This window comes from Balaenoptera physalus (genome assembly GCF_965194825.1).
Source record: "Balaenoptera physalus genome assembly, chromosome: 13".
Classification (NCBI taxonomy): Eukaryota; Metazoa; Chordata; class Mammalia; order Artiodactyla; family Balaenopteridae; genus Balaenoptera; species Balaenoptera physalus.
The window spans coordinates 102,058,997-102,078,296 of record NC_138892.1 but is presented as its reverse complement, the minus strand read 5'-3'; the positions used below and the strand labels follow the sequence as shown (position 1 = coordinate 102,078,296).

The window sequence follows — 19,300 nt, the reverse complement described above, 5'->3', positions numbered from 1 at the left end:
CAAACATGCAGACATTCACAGAGACGGCCTTATGAGAGCACCTCGGGCTTGGCTGGGCTGGGCTGGGCGGGAGGGGGGTGTGGAGGGCGGAGGACATAGGGAGACACTTGAGTTTGCTGGTTTGGGGTTTGAAGGATCTTCGTTGAGATCTGTGGAGGTGGTTTTAGAGGATGTCTCTATCTCCCGTGCCTCAGCGCTCCTCCTTTTCCCAAATCTGAATGAGCGCACTTTCTGGGCAGGAAAGGGTTTGAGCAGACTTGGTGTCACAGACCTGGAGTTTACTCCCCTCCCTGCTGCGTTCGAAAGTTCTTTGTCCAAAGGTGCGTGTGTGCGGGTCTGTGGGAGGCATCCTCGCTCCTTTTCCTGGACCCAAGAGTGGAGGGGGACGCAGACGCAGTAGCTCTTCCCACCCGCTGGGCCTCGGCGGCTGGAGTCAGGGGTCCTAAGAGGCTCCTCAGGCTGTCTTCAGAGCACCAGGCCTGCTCCACCGCCGGCCGTCTGCCCTGCTGTCCCCGCGGTCTGTTTCTTGGTCCACACCACCCCGCTTGTCCTAAAGCCCGCGTTCTCCGCGTCCTCCGCGTTCTGCCAGGCGTCCTCTGACTCCTGGCTCTCTCTCACCCCGGCCTCTCCCAGGGCTGGGGCTCGGTCCCATCAGCTCCCGTCGGCGCCGCTCATTCCTCCTCTCGTCCTCTCCTCCCTCCTCTGTATCTCTCCTTCCTTTCCCCTCCCTCTTCCTTCCCCGTTTCCTCCCTCTTCCTCGCGGCTCCCGCAGTTCCCTCCTGCAGCCGGCCGGCGGCTCTCGCACGATGTTCCGGCTCCTCCGGTGGCTGCCGCTCTTGCTGCTGCTGCCTCCCCCGGGGTCCCCCGAGCCCCCCGGCCTGGCCCCGCTGTCCGCGGGGGCGCCCCCCCAGGCCCCCGACTTGCTCTACGCCGACGGGCTGCGCGCCTACGCGGCGGGGGCCTGGGCGCCGGCGGTGGCCCTGCTGCGGGAGGCGCTGCGCAGCCGGGCGGCGCTGGGCCGCGCGCGGCAGGACTGCGGGGCGAGCTGCGCGGCCGAGCCGGGGGCCGCGCTCCCCGCCATGCTCGCCGCCTCCCCCGGGCCCGACTCCGGGCCGGGAGCGGCGCGGAGCGCCTGGGAGCCGCTGCTCCTCCGCGCCGCGCTCCGGCGCGCCGAGTGCCTGACCCAGTGCGGGGCGCGGAGGCTGGGTCCGGGGGGCGCGGCGCGGCTCCGAGTGGGGAGCGCGCTCCAGGACGCCTTCCGCCGCCGGGAGCCCTACAACTACCTGCAGAGGGCCTACTACCAGGTGCGCGGCGGCCCGGGCCCCGGGGGTCCTCCCAGGCCCCGCCGCCCTCCTCCTCCAGCTCCCGGGAGGGGCGACGAGCCAGCGCCCGGACCCGGGTGGGGCTGTGTGGATAGGACCTCGTCTTTGGAGTCCGTCCTATCAAACCGCGACAAACACCCATCGAGGCCGCCGAGGGACAGCCTTGGGAGAGTGGGAGCGAAGTTGGAATGGGCGTCATGCGGCGGGGTGGAAGTAGATCGGAGATGGAGGGCAGGGGCCTGGAGTTTTAGAAAGTCTTACTGAGACCTACGTGGAGTGACAGCCGCCTCTTCCCAGGAGTGAAGGGGGAGGATTAGGGTTGAGATCCGCCGCTGGAGAGAGAGCATGGGGGCGGGTAAGGGGGTGAGTGTGAGCCTTCGCTTGGGGCAGGAGGGAGCTTCGGGAAAGAAAGAGGAGCAGGCCAGGGCTGAGGGGCCCGGTGTCCCGGGCCAGGGGCAATGGACACTGCGCGCTACTGGTGCGGTCGCTGTTGCCTAATAATGCCTACGTGGCCGGGGAAGGGGGGCGCTGGTCACACACACCTCAGCTCAGGGTCCTAGAGCCCTGCGGCTTTTGCTGGTCGCTCGGGTCACCTCTACTTCCACACCTCACTTAGCCATCACTTCCACTTTGTCTCCCCAGCGAGGTCCCTCTGCCCATATCCCACCCACTCCAGTCTTCAGACCCCGCTTCCGTAGCTACCAGACTCCTGACAGTCCCAGCATACTGGGGGTCTGGAGGTTGGGTGGTGGGCAGTTCTCACCTACTGGTCTTCCAGAAGGCTCTGGGGCAGTGCCAGGTGTGTCTGGGGTGGGGAGGCGGGGGAGGAGGCAGAGTCTGACACCCCTACCCCAGGGCTGACTCCCTCATCCTTCCCGCTTCTCAGCTGAAGAAGTTGGACCTGGCAGCAGCCACAGCGCACACCTTCTTTGTGGCCAACCCAACGCACCTTCAGATGCGAGAGGACATGGCTAAGTACAGACGGATGTCCGGGGTCCGGCCCCAGAGCTTCCGGGACCTGGAGACGCCCCCATACTGGGTGAGACCCTCAGCACGACCCCTATCCCGCCCCCAGTCTTTGACTGGCTGGATACACAGGCCTCGCTGGACTGTGCATTGTCCGCCGGGCATCAGGAAATCTGGGTACCGTCCTCTGTGACCCTGATGGGAAGTCCCTCTCTGGGACTTAGTTTTCTTCCTGAGAGTCACAATGTCCCATGTTCTAACATTTGGATTTCCGAGGCCCACCCTGTATTCCCCAAGGTGAACTGGGACCTGGAGTCCAGGCCCCAAATGAGACCCACACCCCTCCCCTTCTTTATCCCTCCTGATCTAGTCTGGCAACACTTGCCCCAGGATTTCAGGTGACTGACCACTCCCCTCCCCAGCAGGCAGCCTATGACACGGGTCTGGAGCTGCTGGGGCGCCAGGAAGCAGCACTGGCACTGCCCTGGCTAGAGGAGGCCCTGCAGGAGAGCCTGGCCCAGGTGGAGAGCTGCCGGGCTGGCTGCGAGGGGCCTGAGGAGCAGCAGAAGGAAGAAGAGGAGGAGGGGGGGACCGGGAGCCAGGGAGGCCTGTATGAGGCCATCGCAGGTGAGGAGCTGGAGCGCGGGGCCTCGTGGTGCCAGGGGAGGCGCATCACAGGCTGAGGGGCGCACGTGTGTCCCCCGCAGGGCACTGGATAGGGGTCGTGCAGTGCCGGCAGCGCTGTGTGGAGGACACGGCCACACGTCCTGGTCGCAGCTTCCCTGTCCCAGACTTCCTTCCCGGCCAGCTGAGGCAGCTGCACGAGGCCCATGCTCAGGGTCAGTGGGGGAAGGGTGAGCCCTGGGGGTGACTGAGGTTGGAAACGGGGAGCGTGAAGGCTTGTCTCTGATGGTGTCCTGAGCCCCATCCCTCCATCGCTCCGTCTGTCTCTGCATGTGTAGCTGGTCAGGGCTCCATGGGGACCACCACCTCAGGAGGACTCTTGCTCTCCTTTGGTGCCGTCGTGGAAAGCTCAGGAGACGGGTCACAGGGCTCCTCTGTCCTTGCTGTCTCTCACCTTCCTTTATTCTCTCCTCTCTTCCTCCCCTCTGAACTCTGCCCACACAGCTCAGGTATGTTCCAGTAAGCTTTGGAAAGAAGCAGTGGATGAGCCAGTCGGCTGGGTGGGATGGGGCCCTGGGAGACCACCTCCTCCGGCTCTGCCTCTGTCCCCCTGGCTTCTTGCCTCTGCCCAGGGATCACAGCGGTGCCCGGTCTCTGGGTCCCCCCTCCCCACGCTATTCTCTGTCTCCAGTAGGGAATCTGTCCCAGGCTGTGGAAAATGTGCTGAGCGTCCTCCTCTTCTACCCGGAGGATGAGGCTGCCAGGAAAGCTCTGGACCAGTACCAGGTGCAGCTGGGAGAGCCGAGACCTGCCCTCGGGCCAAGAGAGGTAGCCCCTCCACACTCCCCCCGTGAGGTAGCCCGAAATCAAACAGGTGTGCTGGAGAAGTCACCTGGATCCCGCCCCCCATTCTGGCCAAAGGCGACCCCAAGTCCAGCATCTGCTCGGTCTCCACTCCCTGCTCCCCACTGCAGGCTCTACTTCTGAGTCCAAGCACCAGCCCAGCCCTCTTCCATTAACCTCACCCCTGCCTGCCCCCACCTATGCACAAGTGCACATGTGCACAACACACACACACACATGCATGCACACACACATGCATGCACACACACACACACACACACACACTACCCCCAGTCTGAGCCCCGACACCCTGAAGCTGCTGAAGGAGGAGGGTTGAACCGAGGGGCACAGCCAAGCCTGCGGGCTCCCCTGCTCTTCTCCAGCCTTAACTTCCCCACCCCCCACTCCCCCCCGCCGCTGTCCCCCTTCTCCAGGACATCCAGCGCTTCGTCCTTCGATCCCTGGGGGAGAAGAGACAGCTCTACTATGCCGTGGAGCACCTGGGGGCCAGCTTCAAGGATCCCGTGAGTGACCCCACTGCTCCCCACCCGCCCCCAGGAGGGGGACAGCAGTAATGGCCTATGTGGATGTGCCACATCCCTTCCCAACAGCGTTTCCCACTTCTCCCTAACCCTTCGAGGGTTGGAGAGGACGCTGTGTCCCAGCATCGCAGGGACAGAGGCAGGCGCCTGTAGTTAAGGGCGGCTTTGGGGTCATGCAGGCCTAAATGTTGGTCTCTCTGCCACGAACAAGCTCTGGACCTTCACTTGCCTCGGTCTCAATTTCCTTACCTGTAAAATGGGAACATCACACTTACCTCATAGCCCTGTTGAAGCCACGTCGCTTGCTCCGAAGTACAGAAAGCTCTGTTGCTGCTGCTTTTCTTACTCTTTGTTGTAGTTGTGAGAGGGAACTAAAAGGCAGAGGTTATTCTCGCTAGTGCTACAGCATAAAGCAGGCTTCCTCAACCTTTTTGGCACTATTGCCATTTTGGACCAGATACTTCGTAACTGGGAGAAGGGGGCTGTCCAGGCAACGTAGGACCGTGTAGGCCAGCTTACCCGGCCTCTGCCCAGTAGGTGTCGCTAGCGCTCCCTGAGTCATGACAATCAAAACTGTTTGCAGACATTGCAACGTCCCCTAACGGGCAAATCTCCCTGTTTGGAAACCGTTGGTTAAATCCCAACTCTGTCCCTTATCAGCTGTGTGATCTTGGGCACGTTACTTTACGTCTCTGTGTCTCAGAGTCCTCTCAACTGCAAAATGGGCACATTGCTATGACCTGTTTGATAAGACTATTGTGAACTTTAAATGATAAATTCCACATCCATGTATAAAGCTCTTAGAATAGCACCTGGCAAATAGTGCTACGTAAGTTGTTGTTGTTGTTATTATTATCATTATTATTGCAGAGTTTGGCCCAGTGCCCAGTGCCCGGGGCTCCCGACAATGAGTCCAGGGCTTTCTCCACCTCCACCTTCCCCTCTGGAAGCAGGAGGACCTTAATGTGGTAGCTCAGGGTCTACCGTTAGGGATTCAGGGATGGACTTGATGGGTGATGGCGCTTTTCCTGACTGTCCCAGGATCCCTGGACCCCGGCAGCTTTCATCCCTGAGGCCCTTAGAGAAAAACTCAGGTAGGAGGTGCCTTGTGGTGGGAGGGGCGTGGCCTGAGCTGGAAGGGGAGGGACGGGTCCTGGGGAAGATGGGTCTGGACTGGCCTGTGCGTCCGCTGAGCGTGTCTCTCACCCCTGAGAGAGGATCGGGAGAAGAGGCCGTGGGACCATGAGCCTCCACAGCCGAAGCCCTTGACTCACTGGAAGGGTGAGTTCCTGGGACAGCAGGAGACAGGAGCCTGGAGGGGCTGGGGGCTGCCAGCTACTGCTGGGCCTGCCCTCAGGGGACCCTCAGCCCCGGCCCTGTCCCTCCCCTGCAGACGTCCTCCTCCTGGAGGGGGTAACCCTGACCCAGGACGCGAGGCAGCTGAATGGGTCGGAGCGAGCGGTTCTGGACGGGCTGCTCACCCAAGCCGAGTGCGGGGTGCTCCTGCAGCTGGCCAAGGTGAGAAGACCTGTGGGGGGGGCACTGCCACTACTTGGGGACCCTCTGGCACAGCTGCCTGCCCCCTTGCTCTTGGCCTGCCCCCCCGTCCTGCCCTCCCTGACTCTCCAGCGGGGACTGTGCTTGCCACTGCCTCCCCGCTGGGGACAAGTTCCTTTTCCCCTTAACTTAGCTGACATGGGCTGGTCATTTTACAGAAGGATTTTGCGAGAAACTGATAGGAAGAACAAAATACAAAGCATAAATGCATCAGAAAGGGTGAGTGCGCAGGTGAAGATTCCTTGGTTGGCCGAGAGCTCAGTTTTTGGCTCGGCAGACGTGCAGGCTGTTTCTCCATCATCGCATCCCCTCCTGGATTGGGTGGGATGATCTCTATTCACCAGGTTGAGTCTGCCATTTTATGAAGCTCTAGTCTCACTCTGGGCTAGCGTTTCTTCGACACACGCTCTTTGAGACCCTGCTGTATACTGGAAATGCCTAGGTTCCAGGGAGAGGTAGATGAACACAGACCGAGCATTTGGGAGCTCGGTGTATAGAGAAGGAATCAGGCATGGAGACATAATCAGAGTGGGTGGTGAGTTTGGTGAAAGAAGTCTGTACAGGGTACTCATCCAGGGACTTCCCTGGCCGTCCAGTGGTTAAGACTCCAAACTTCCACTGCAGGGGGCATGGGTTCGATCCCTGGTCGGGGAACTAGGGTCCCGCGCCGAGATGCAAAGTCACGGAAGGCTTACCGGAGGGGCTGGCATTTGAGCTCAGTCTTAAGGATGAGTTAACCAAACAGAGAGGGAAGGAAAGTCAGGCTGCAAGGGAGAAGAACAAGGGGGGTTATTGTTCTTTCTGGGAACTGCAGTGGAGCACAGGAGCTAAGAACATGGGCCAGTCCCAGCAGGAATTACCTGTGTGACCTTGGGCAATGTATTTTAACATCTGTGAGCCTAGTTTCCTCTCTATGAAATGGGGCTAAATGCAGCGGTTATGTTGTAGGGTTGCTGTGAGGATTAATGAGTTAGTACATGTTAAAGCTCTTGGAAGAATGTGGAAACAGTATGATCTATCGCTATTAACATCAGGCCGTATATTATCCAGAGGCGGTGTAGGAGTGGAGGCACAGGAGAGATGGGGAAGGGCCTCTGTACCCTACCAAGGAGTTTGGACTTTATTTGTGGACGGCTTACTGAAGGATTTAAGGAGGGGTGGACTTTTGTCTTCCTGCAGAACCTCCACGGGCAGGGTCTGGAGTCCTCATCCTGTAGGACTGGGAGCTCCCTCTAGTGGCAGTTTGGAGAATGCAGCGGGAGAGGGAAGTTCTGGGATGATTGCAAGAGGGCCGCCGCCCTAGGTTAGGTTCTCATTTCAAGGGAATGAAGAGGGGGACAGATGAGAAATATTTAGAAAATCAAAGAAAGAGAATTTGAGAACTAAATCTATGTGGAAGATGCAGAAAGAATGGAGTCAAGGATAACTCCCAAGTATCAGACCTTTCTGTTCCTTGATTACACTAAACTCATTCTGGCCCCAGGACCTTTGCATTTGCTATTTCTGCTGCCTGGAACATTTTTTCTCTCAGCTATTCCTTCATATCATTTGGTTTCAATTTAGATGTCATCTCATCACTTAGCTGTCCCCTGACCCCTGCCGGGGCACTCTCAGGGTTGTAACCCTGCTTTAATTTCCATGTAACACTCACCACCGTCTGAATTGATCTGGTTTGTTTGTTTATTATCTCAAAATATAAACCCTGCTGGAACTTTTCATGTTCACAGTTGAGTCCGCAGTGCCTAGAACAGTGCCTGGCACATAGTAGGTGCTCAGTGCCTACTGAACGAATGAATGAATAAAAGAATAGAGGGTTAGATGGCTTGAGTGGCCAGGTAGCCTCTATATAAACCTCTCAAAGATGAGGCTTAAATACCGGGTAATTACATAGTGGTACCTTGAGTTTCAAAAAGCAGACAGAATAGAAAAAAGAAAGAAAAAGCAGACAGTAGGTGTCAGGAAAGGGACACTCAGATACTAGGAGACCCCCAGTTGATAAGAGTCATGTAGACAGTCGGGTAACTGGGACTTAGCATCAAGTTCTCCAAGAGCATGTAAGGTGAGAAGGGATGGAAGAGAGACACCTTGGCTGATGCCATGTCCCTACCTCGAGTCAGCCAGGACCTGTCCCGACTGTCGAACCTCCTGCCAGCGTCCTTTTCCAGAGAAACTCCCCTATTCTCGGCCCATCAGGATGAGTGATCAAGCCCCTCCTGCCCCCTTCCGCAGCTGTCCTTACCTCTCAGGGCCCCTTCCACACTGTAGGAAGCTCTCCAGAGTTCTGTGCACAGTGGGGTTCCGGATCTTTACCAGGAGTGACAACACAGACGCGGAGATAGTCGTTCTCTGGGAAAGGGCAGCAGCTCAGAGAACTCCGGGAGCTTCTAGCCTCTTCCAGGGAGTTGGGAGGGTTGGAGGGAAGGCCATGCGGCCCTGTGGGCAGTGAGGTGGGCGATAGCCCGGGGCCGGGGAGGGTGACTCCCCAGCCAACACCCTCCCTGCTTAGGACGCGGCTGAGTCTGGAGCCAGGTCCGGCTATCAGGGCCGCCGCTCCCCACACACTCCCCACGAACGCTTCGAGGGGCTCACGGTGCTCAAGGCCGCCCAGGTGAGAGGAGGCCCCCAGGCCCTGGCCTGGTGCCAGAACTGGAGAAGAGGGCCGGGCATCTCCTGTGGAGGGCTCTCCCGGGACCCAGAGTAGCCGAGTCCTCGGCCCAGGGTTGAGCAGGGGGTTCCAGACCGAGGGGCCCGGGTTGCCGTCATGGAGCAGTTGGGCGGATGGGCGCCCCCAAACCGTGGGTGGAGGGCAGTGGAAGTGGGGCGGGGGCAGGGGCCACCCTTCCAATGCCTCCCCCTTCCCGGCCCTTCCTTCTCTGCTGGCAGCTGGCCCGGGCTGGGGCTGTGGGCAGTCAGGGCGCCCAGCTGCTTCTGGAGGTGAGCGAGCGCGTGCGGAGCCTGACACAGGCCTACTTCTCCCCGGACCGGCCCCTGCACCTCTCCTTCACCCACCTGGTGTGCCGTAGTGCCATAGAAGGTAACCGCCAGGGGCCCTGCCGCTCCGCCCCCCCCTCGGGGCCCCTCGGGGCCGGCGCACTGCACACCTTCCGCGGCCCCAGCCGTGTGCGTCCCGGTCTTCACTGCACGAGGACTGACTCCCCTGCCCAGGCCGGGCCCGGCTGTGACCCCGGAGCTGCAGGGTGGGTGTCGGTGGGCGGGCACCGGGCAGCGGGGTGCCCACCAGGCCCCTTCGCTTCCCAGGAGAGCAGGCGCAGCGCATGGACCTGAGCCACCCGGTGCACGCAGACAACTGTGTCCTGGACCCTGACACCGGGGAGTGCTGGCGGGAGCCCCCGGCCTACACGTACCGAGACTACAGGTGGGCGGCCCTCCAGGGGTCAGGCGGGGGGCCTGGGCGGGGGTCTCACCGCCTCCTGTCTTCCTCCCTCCCCAGCGGACTCCTCTACCTCAACGATGACTTCCAGGGCGGGGACCTGTTCTTCACAGAGCCCAACGCCCTCACCGTCACGGTATATGGGGGCTGGGGCGGGGGACAGGGAGCCCAGCTGTGGGCTCAGGGTTCAAAACAGAAGGTTCCCAGAGGCAAATGCAGGGCAATGGCTGGGGCCGCCTTAGCCCTCTCCTTCCCTGGCCTCCCCAGCTCCCCCCACCACTTGTCTGTTCAGGTGCTCTCCTAGCCCGCCCCCCAGGAGACCTCCAAGAGGCCCCTCCAGGCCCTCCTAAAGGAGGGCGGGTGAAGCACAGGACCCCAAGCCCCTGTTCCAGGTAAAAGCTCGGGGCTAGGGTCAGTAGGAGGAGCGGAGCAGAGCTTCTTCATTGTGTATTGCTCTGCCTTACCCAGTTACTTCCTTCTCTGCTCACCACCTGTAATCCAAGCTCTCTCTGGGGTGGAAAAGTGTCCTCAAGATCCTTATGCCCAGAACCCAGAGTCTGGTACTGCGCTTGTGCCTTCAGGTGGCTTCACACCTGGTACAAAGGACCTCCAGCACCTGGCCAGGAAAAGTCAGGGCACTGGGGCGGACGGAGGTCCTTCTCCCTTTGGCTCCAACTCCTCTAGCCTCAGTCTGGCACTTGTGCTCCCCAAGTGGAGGCCCATTTCCCCTTTGCCCCCAGACAGCCCCTGAATTAAGGAGGGGAAGTGGTGGGCAAGAGAGCTGCCTTCTCTGGGCCCCCTACCCCCGTCCTACTCCGGGGAGTCAGGGCCAAGCTTTCCGAGGGTCTCTCCCTGGAGCTGAATCCGCCATCGCCCGCCAGGCGCAGGTCCGTCCTCGCTGCGGGCGCCTCGTGGCCTTCAGCTCCGGCGTGGAGAATCCCCACGGTGTGTGGGCCGTGACACGGGGGCGGCGCTGCACCCTGGCGCTGTGGCACACGTGGGCCCCTGAGCACAGGGAGCAGGTGAGGAGGAGCGAGCGGGAGTAGCCGTGTGAGGGGTGGGCAGGCTGATGGGTAAGGCGCGGGGGCTGGGATGACCCAGGGAGGGTCCTTGGGGCAGGGTGGATGCAGGAGATCAGACCAGACCCTCCTCTCCACGGCCCCCCAGGAGTGGACAGAAGCCAAAGAGCTACTGCAGGAACCAGAGAAGGAGGAGGGAGAAGAAATGCCCAGCAGAGACCCCGCCCCAGAACCCCCCAGCCCCAGGCTTCAGCGGGTCCAGGACAAGGCTGGGAAGCCGCCTCGGGTCCGAGAGGAGCTGTGAGGGACTGAGCCAGCTCCTTGGGGATGTGGCCTCTTGACTTGTGGGGGGTCTGCCTTGATGCCAAGACCCCCGAGAAGTCCCCATGTGACAGGAGCAGAACAGCGAGCTGTCCGTCCCCGCACGCCCGCCAGCCTGGGGATCACAAGGGCCGTGCAGCCCTGGACTCAGAGGACGCTGCACAGACTAGCCTGGGGAGCCAGGCCTGGGCCCGGCCGACGGACCTCCAGCCCCAGGACAGACAGAAGACGCGATGCTGCCGCCGGAAAGAAACGGCGGCGGGTAGGGCCCGACTGCTTTAGGTGAGGCGGATGAGAGGGCGATCACCTCACTGCCCGCTCCCCGCCTGTCAATAAAGATCCTGAAGGGCCCTCAGCCGGGCCCAGGCAAGTGTGTCGCGGCAGTTTCCGTGGCGGCTGGAGGGTGGAGAGGCCGTGACCAGCCAGGGGGGACAGGTATCGTGGGCCTCCCAGAGGCAGGGCCTCTCCAGCCTGTGATTTGTCAGGGAAATCTCGGCCACCTGCTCCCCTCATGCACACGAACCCTAGCCCTGACAGCTGCTCCTTGGGCCTCCTACTCTAAGCCCTGTCTTCCCTCTCTGAGCTTGCCTGGGACTCCGGGCAGCCTCGTCCCTCTGGTTCTTGCCTTCTCAGCCCCAGCAGGACCCTGTGAGTCCTGGGGGCCAGCAGGGGGCCCAGCCCCGGATGGGAGCAGGGGAGGGGGTTGCCCTCCAGTTGCCATTCTTTCTCCACCCAGAGCTGGGCCAGGCCTGTCCATCCTCCTCTCTGGAGCCCCCGGACCTTCCCCCTCTCCCCCAGGATCAGACCCTGGGGGCAGCTGGTTGGGGCTTGTCCAGAAGAAGGATTATCCAGATCAGTCCCTTCTAATCTCCAGCTCCGGCCTACACCCTCCCCATACTCACCGTAGCCCTCTTCGTGCCCCACCCTGAGCTAAGGAACACAGTTTTGGGTATTGACAGTGGGCTGTCTCTCACCCTCGTTCTCTGGCTCCTGGACTGGTTGCTAGCTAGGCCCTGACCGCCAAGATCATCACCACTGGTGGGGGCCAGGGCCTGGGGCCCCCCCCCCCCGAGCTGCGGTCGTGCTGCTCCTTTGCACCCCTCCCAAACCCAGCCCTTAATCCTCACAGCTTTGCTCTAATCCCATGGGGCCTGATGCTCTGCTCTCTGCCTGGAGACTGGCCGGGGAAGCACCCGCACCCCTTCCTCCCTCCGGGGCTCGTTACGGGGGACTGCTTCTCCGTAGAGCCCCGCACTCCTGCTCCCGCCCACCCACCCCCCCAACCTGGGCTGGGCCCAAGCCTCTCGGAAGCCACATGCCTCCCGCTCTGTCCTCTCCCCCCACCCCGGCCAGCTGACTTCATTTGCCTGACGTCGCTGGCCCTACCCTTCCCTGTCAGAGCCCCCCCCCGCCCCCCGCCCCCAGTCGGGGCCAGGCCAGGCCAGCTCCCCTGGCAGCAGAGCCGGGGCAGGTGACGGGCGGGCGTCGCAGCTGAGGGAGTGAGGAGGCGCCTGGGAACTGGAGCTGGAAGCCTAACGAGGTCCAGTCAGAGCCCAAGTAAGAGGGAGCTGGGCTGGCTCTGCCCTCTGGGGCTGGGGGCTGCAGGCAGGCCCGGGCCAGCGCGGGGCTGGCTGCACAGGACTCCACACGGGGAGGGGCGGGCAGGGAGAGGGGTGCAGACCACCCAGTCAGTTCCCTGTCTGGGGGGTGGGCTCCAGCCTTCGTGAGGGGTCCGGTGTGGGATGTGAGGGACAGAAACGTGGGGATCCCCCTACACCCACCCCGTGTTCCTGGCAGGAGCCGGAGCCGCCCCTCAACCCGTCCGCCATGGGGGAGATGGAGCAGCTGCGGCAGGAAGCAGAGCAGCTCAAGAAGCAGATTGCAGTAACCCCAGAACCCTCCCACCAGGGAGCCCCAGAAAACAAGGGACCGGGCCGTGCGGGACTGTGGCCTGCGGGGGAAGAGGGCTGGATTCACCCTTGAGTGACACCCGAGAGACCCCTGACCTGGAAGTCGCCAGAGACCTCCTGAATTTGGATCTCATATTTGAGAGGCGCCCCCAAACCCTAGAGCCCCAAACCCACCCGCATCAGACGCCCACGCACCCCCGCCACTGACACCCTGCCCTTACCGTCCCCTGATGTCTGCTTTCCCCCCAGGATGCCAGGAAAGCCTGTGCCGACGTTACTCTGGCAGAGGTGAGAGCTCCTGTCCCACTGACAGGGCCGGAGGGGAGGGGTGGGGAGGGGAGGGGGTGGGGTGGGAGCCCCATATCCAACCACAGCCTGGTGCCCAAGTTCTAGTACAGCGTGTCCTTGGAGTGAGGAACGACGTGAATTCATTCATTCGACCAACATTTTGCGAGGTCTGTCTGCTCTGGGCCAGGCACCGAGTCGGAGACTAAGGAGGCAGACTCTGTCCTGTCCTTGTTCATAAAGCGAGAGTGATTACCCCCCCCTCACGGGGTGGCAAGGATGAAGAGGGGTAGGGCTTTGTCAATCAGAAGCGCTTCGCGACTCTAGGTACTAGCTGTCTAATACTGAAGTTCGTCAGTTCTCAGATGCATTTTTTCACAATTTGACATCTCGGAAATTGAGATGCGTCCAACAATCGATGCCTTACAATTATAATTCGCAGCATTTTTTCTTTCTTAGTGATCCATGTGGGAACCGTGCTTCTTAGGGTTGGTGGCATCTTACATTGGATTAAATGTTAATAATAAGAGTAAACATTTACTGAACATGAGCCAGGCACTGGGCTAAGTTGCTTAAATACATAATTTCATTTCATTTTCATGACAACCCCATAAGGTAGGTGCTATAAACCTCATTTTACAGGCTCAGAGGAAAACAGGCTCAGAGAGGTTAAGTAATTTGCCTGAGATAACAAAGCAAGTAAATGGCAAGTCAAGTCTTTTGACCCTGGAGCCCCAGCCTAAGTCTAGGAGGTCGAAGGAGTTTCAGGGGCACAGGACTGCAAGTTTCAGGAGGTGCAGTTCAGGGCCATGGAGCTGCTCTGCGTATCCAGTGAGAGCTGGCCGTGCAGCAGAGGTGAGTGAGGGCAGGCTTCTAGCAGCTGGGTTCAGCCAAATGTGTACATCTCTTCCCAAGTCCGTGTGTGGTGGTCTCACATTGGCAGCTTGAATTGGTCAAAGTGGTATTATTTACGAGATACAAATCCCCCCTCCCCCTCCCCCTCCTCCCCCAGCCCACGCAGGAGAGGCGGTGGTTAAACCCTTAGCAACATGCCTGTGTCTGTCTCCGCATCAGTCTAAGCCACTGCCGGGCAGGGCCTGATAACTCTGAGGCTGGGGCCCTGACCCCGAGCCTGGCACGTAACAGACTTGTACAGATCAGTGGCTGTGACACTGACGCGTGGGCACACGCCCTGCTCACCCCCTGATTTCCTTTTTTTTTTTTTTTTTTTTTGCGGGATCTCAGTTCCCCGACCACCACGGATCGAACCCGTGCCCCCTGTATTGGGAGCATGGAGTCTTAACCACTGGACTGCCAGGGAAGTCCTCACCCTGATTTCTAATGCTCCCTTTCCTGAAGCTGGTGTCTGGCCTAGAGGTGGTGGGACGAGTGCAGATGCGGACACGGCGGACGCTAAGGGGACACCTGGCCAAGATCTACGCCATGCACTGGGCCACCGACTCCAAGTGAGGCTTAAGAGGCGTGGGCGGCCGGGGGTGGGTGTTAGGGGGACACAGGAAGGAGAGTTGGGTGGCACAAGTGTTCTCTCCCCAGGCTGCTGGTAAGTGCCTCGCAAGACGGGAAGCTGATTGTGTGGGACACCTACACCACCAACAAGGTACCAGTCCTGTCTCCCGGCCCCTCTGCCACCCTCCTTCCTGGGGGCGTCCTGCTGCCCTTCTCTGCTCTCCACCTGGGAGCTCAGCGCAGGCCCCCGCTGCCCCGCCCCCCACAGGTGCACGCCATCCCGCTGCGCTCCTCCTGGGTCATGACCTGTGCCTATGCCCCGTCGGGGAACTTCGTGGCATGTGGGGGGCTGGACAACATGTGCTCCATCTACAGCCTCAAATCACGGGAGGGCAACGTCAAGGTCAGCCGGGAGCTCTCTGCTCACACAGGTGAGTGAGAGACTGAGGGTCCCTGGAAGCCCCGGCCCTGCGGGGGGTGGCCGGCAGCCAGGGCACTGTCCTAACTACCCGCAGGTTATCTCTCCTGCTGCCGCTTCCTGGACGACAACAACATTGTGACCAGCTCCGGGGACACCACGTGGTGAGGACCGAGAGCTGTGGGTGCTGGGGCTTGGGAGGCACCTCTGTGCTGGCCTTTCTCTGTGACCCCCTCCCCTTCCCTTCCCCCACCCCCGCAGTGCTCTGTGGGACATCGAGACCGGGCAGCAGAAGACTGTGTTTGTGGGACACACGGGGGACTGCATGAGCCTGGCCGTGTCCCCTGACTTCAAACTCTTCATTTCGGGGGCCTGTGATGCCAGCGCCAAGCTCTGGGACGTGCGGGAGGGGACCTGCCGGCAAACGTTCACGGGCCACGAGTCGGACATCAATGCTATCTGCGTGAGCAGCCCCCTCACCCCCGCCCCCTCTGTTCTCTGACTCCCGGGAACACGTCTCCACCTCCAACACACACAGCCTTCATCCCCTCCTGCAGCCCCCTGCCCCTGTCCTTTTTTTTTTTTTTTTAATTTATTAATTTTTGGCTGCGCTGGGTCTTCGTTGCTGCGTGCAGGCTTTCCTCTAGTTGTGGCTCGCGGGCTGTAGAGCACAGGCGCAGTAGCTGTGGCGCACGGGCTTAGTTGCTCCGCGGCATGTGGGATCCTCCCGGACCAGGGCTCGAACCCGTGTCCCCTGCATTGGCAGGCAGATTCTTATCTACCGCGCCACCAGGGAAGCCCCTGCCCCTTTCAACTTTCGACTTTGAAATAATTTCCCCTTACAGAAAAGTTGCAAGAGTAACAAAAACTGCTCCCATCTACCCTTCACCCATATTCACTGTTACCTTTCTGCCACATTTGCTTTATCATTCCCTCTCTGTAGAGTGAGGGAGGGATAGATGGACAGACGGACACAGACACACACACACCTAGATGTAGGTATAGACACGCTTTGTCATTAACTTTTTCCCTGGGTTCTTTGAAAGTAAGTTGCAGACCTCATGCCTCTTTACCCATTAAATACTTCAGTGTGTTCTTCCTAAAATCAAGGCCGTTCTCTTTCGTAGCCACAGTCTAATTCTTAAAATCAGGAAATTTAAATTGACGCAGTACTATAGTCTATAGTCTATATTCAAGTTTCACCAATTATCTGAAAAATAGCAATTTTTTTTCTGTCCAGGAACATGGATCGCATTCCCTTGCCTTGTCTTTTCAGTTTCTTTTAAACTGGAACCGTTTGCGCCCTTTCTCTGTCTTCCGTGACATGGACATTTTTGAAGAGTACAAGCCAGTTTTCTGTAGACTTGCCCTCCATCGGGTTGTGTGACGTTTCCTCATGATGAGATTCAGGACATGCATTTGTACTTGGCCCCATGCTTGCACGCTGATCTAGCCGACTGTAGTCGCTGGCGTCTGGGACAGCCTCCGCCCTTCTGACCATGTGACCCTGGGCACGCTGCCCACCCTCCCTCAGCCCCGTGCTCTCCCCTGCACCGTGGAAATACTGTGGAGCAGGGAAGGGGGTAGGGAGCCCGGCTGCAGCTGGCATGTGACAAACGTCAGCGGTGAAGAGCGACCGTGCTGGCGGTGGAAGGGATGGGGGCGGGGGCCAGAGAGGCTGAGGGAAACAGCTGGGCCTGGAACCACCAGGGCAGGAGCAGGGAGAGGGCAGGAAAGGCAGCGGGCTACCCAGGTCTGAGTCCTGACCCCTGGCCACCTGTACCCGCAGTTCTTCCCCAACGGAGAGGCCATCTGCACGGGCTCGGACGACGCCTCCTGCCGCCTGTTTGACCTGCGGGCAGACCAGGAGCTGACCACCTACTTCCACGAGAGCATCGTCTGTGGCATCACATCCGTGGCCTTCTCCCTCAGCGGCCGCCTGCTCTTTGCGGGCTACGACGACTTCAACTGCAACGTCTGGGACTCCATGAAGTGCGAGCGAGTGGGTAAGAGCCTGCCCACCACGGCCACCTCGCTCCCCTCGTGGGGACCCTCTTACCACTGCTCCCTAATTATTGGGTAACTCTGAGCTCTACCCCTAGAAGCCAGTCCCCCTTGCTTCCCAATCTAGGACCACCTTCTCTCAAAGCAAAGTTGCTCTAATCGGCCCTTCTCCACTGCCCCCCGCCATAGCTGCTTCCCTCCCGAAGAGCTTCTTCCAGTCGCCCCCAGACCTGGGGGCCTTGAATGTCCAGTCAGTGCTGGGTTTCAGGGGCATCCACCAAAGGGAAGGGCCAGCTCAGGGACTATGCAGTGACAGAGTTAAGGGGATGGAGAGTGACCTGATGGCCCTGACCCCAACCTGGGCGCTTCTCTAGGACTGGCCTGGTCTGAAGTTGAATCAGATAGTGTGGCTTCTTCTCTCGGGAGAGGCCAGGTGCCCAGTGAAGATAACGCTGGGCCAGAGAGTCGGGATCCAAATCTTAATTCCACTGCTTACTTTCTGAGTGGCCCTGGGCAAGTCACTTCTCTCGGGGCCTAAGTCTCCATTTGGAAGCCCTCCCCATTTTCTAGTGCCCTTGCTTTTCTCCCGGCACGTTGACCTGTCCAGCCCTCCCAGGTCCCTCCCCTCCCCTCCCCCACCCCAGGTTCTACTCAGAGAGATTGGCCTCAATGGAAGGCCTGCCCCTCAGGGCTAATCCTCTTCCCTCTTCTAGTCAGACGTCTCGCCCAGCTAACCTAGGGGCCCTGTGTGCACACACTCCCTGCCAGGCTGACTTCTCTCCCTTTTCTTCAGGCATCCTCTCTGGCCACGACAACAGGGTCAGCTGCCTGGGGGTCACGGCTGATGGGATGGCTGTGGCCACTGGTTCCTGGGACAGCTTCCTCAAAATCTGGAACTGAGGAGGCTGGAGGAGGGGAGGTAAAAGGTCATGCAGACACTCGGCTGCCCTCTCCCCTGCCCGATTTCTTTAAGATTTTCTCTTCTACCCTGCAGCCGCCCTTCCCACCCGGCTTTCCCCTTTGAGGGCGTGGGGAGTACGGGGAGTGTGCCTTTGGGAGGCAACACCAGGGACATGGGTGGGGAACTGCCCCATCTCCTCCCATGGCCTCTCCTCTCCATGGTCCTGACAGCTTCTCCCTTAATGAGCAAGGACAGCGGACCCCCGGACCTCCACCCTTGGCAGGCCTAGCAGGCTTCCCATCTGAGGCCACAGGCCTTAGGATTCCCCCCCTACCTCCAGAGCCACCACCTTTGTCTAGACCCGAGTGGCGCAGGGCCCTCAGCCCCGTGACTATGGCTCTGGCACCACTAGGGTCCTGGCCCCCTTCTTCGTACTTTCTCCTTTGTCTACCTTCTTGCCTCTCCTAAAGCACTGGCAATAAAGTAGTGCCCTGGTATGTCTGTGATGTTTGCCTCCCACCCCACTTCTATTCCAAACAGACGCAGGTCCCACTTAAGTAATAAAGTATTACATGTGCAATGATAAAGGCTGGGTACCAGAGAGCTGTGGGCAGAAAGGAGGGTGGAGGCAGGAGCCCAAGCCTCATGGGCAAGGCCCGAGCTGGGGCAGGAGGAGAAGGAGGCTGGGAGTGGGGCTGTGCACAACAGTTCCCCACTGCCTGCCTTTGGTGCATATGTGTGTGTTTGTACAGGAGGGTTGTGTTGAGAAGGAATCAGATTGTAAGAGGCCTAAAAAAGCTAAAAAGTCTAGACTTTATCCTACGGGCAATGCGGGACGATTGAAGTTTTGAGTGGAGTAGTAACGTGATCAGTGGTGCTCCTCGGGAAGACGGCCCTGGCAGCAATGTCGGTTGATGAAATGGAGGAAGAGGAGCCCGGAGGGAACGAAGGGAAACAAGGTAGGAGGCAGGTGGCAAGAAATGCAGGAGCGATAGGACAGAGGGGGAAGGGAAGGGGTGGGGAAGGGATTAAAGATGCAGAGACGCCAGGAGGAAGTGACCAACGCCTAGGCTGTGGGATATTCAAAGGGAAGGATTCAAGGTAATGGCCAAGGTTAGGGTTTGGCAACTGGGTGGATAGTGCTGTCATTCACAGGGAGAGAGAATAGGGGAGGACGAATAACTTTGGGGGGAAGATCACAAATTCAACGTTAGACAAGCTCTGAAGTTCCTCTGGGGCAGCTGGATGAAGATCAGGGTTAGGTAGAGAGACCTAGATGTCACCAGAATACAGATGAGTAACAGATGAAGCCCTAGAAGTGAACACCCAGGGACAGCAAGAGGAAAGGGCCAAGGACAGTGCCCTGGGGAACACGAGGATTTAAGGGAGGTGTGTAAATGAGGCTTGGAGGTGTCAGTGCGGGGACACTCAGGCCGTGGAACACAAGCCCCCACCACCACCCCCGCCCCAGGCTGCCTTTCTGCATACAGAAGACCCAGTGCAAGGTTTAGGTATAACACTTAAAAGCATCATTTAAGTGGGAATGTAAATTGATACAGCCACTATGCAGAACAGTATGGAGGTTCCTTAAAAAACTAAAAATAGAACTACCATACGACCCAGCAATCCCACTACTGGGCATATACCTTGAGAAAACCATAATTCAAACAGACACATGCACCCCAGTGTTCACTGCAGCACTATTTACAATAGCTAGGTCATGGAAGCAA

At 59.5% G+C, this 19,300-nt stretch overlaps 2 protein-coding genes across 7 annotated transcripts; both read left to right on the top strand.

Moving 5' to 3' along the window:
• Positions 1–398: 398 nt before the first annotated feature.
• P3H3 (prolyl 3-hydroxylase 3) lies at positions 399–10,940 on the top strand. 4 transcript variants are annotated; one of them, XM_082420203.1, is made up of 15 exons: positions 401–1,304; positions 2,209–2,361; positions 2,711–2,915; positions 2,996–3,127; positions 3,607–3,740; positions 4,190–4,279; positions 5,339–5,391; positions 5,511–5,578; positions 5,691–5,815; positions 8,361–8,462; positions 8,738–8,888; positions 9,113–9,230; positions 9,306–9,381; positions 10,127–10,267; positions 10,413–10,940. In XM_082420203.1, the coding sequence occupies exons 1-15, from the start codon at positions 807–809 to the stop codon at positions 10,566–10,568; spliced, it is 2,202 nt and encodes a 733-aa protein (XP_082276329.1). In that variant the 5' UTR covers positions 401–806; the 3' UTR covers positions 10,569–10,940. The 4 variants fall into 4 exon arrangements, with proteins under 4 accessions (XP_082276330.1, XP_082276329.1, XP_082276327.1 ...); XM_082420201.1 differs by having other exon boundaries at positions 407–1,304; positions 3,604–3,740; XM_082420202.1 differs by having other exon boundaries at positions 410–1,304; positions 2,714–2,915; positions 3,604–3,740.
• On the top strand, positions 10,883–18,067 carry GNB3 (G protein subunit beta 3). 3 transcript variants are annotated; one of them, XM_082420310.1, is made up of 10 exons: positions 10,883–11,020; positions 12,383–12,469; positions 12,745–12,783; positions 14,140–14,246; positions 14,335–14,398; positions 14,516–14,678; positions 14,763–14,829; positions 14,927–15,128; positions 16,455–16,671; positions 17,463–18,067. In XM_082420310.1, exons 2-10 carry the CDS (start codon positions 12,413–12,415, stop codon positions 17,567–17,569), a joined length of 1,023 nt encoding a protein of 340 aa, XP_082276436.1. In that variant the 5' UTR covers positions 10,883–11,020; positions 12,383–12,412; the 3' UTR covers positions 17,570–18,067. The 3 variants fall into 3 exon arrangements, with proteins under 3 accessions (XP_082276436.1, XP_082276435.1, XP_082276437.1); XM_082420309.1 differs by lacking the exon at positions 10,883–11,020 and adding an exon at positions 11,052–12,142; XM_082420311.1 differs by lacking the exons at positions 10,883–11,020; positions 12,383–12,469; positions 12,745–12,783 and adding an exon at positions 13,519–13,635.
• The last annotated feature ends 1,233 nt before the right edge of the window (positions 18,068–19,300 follow it).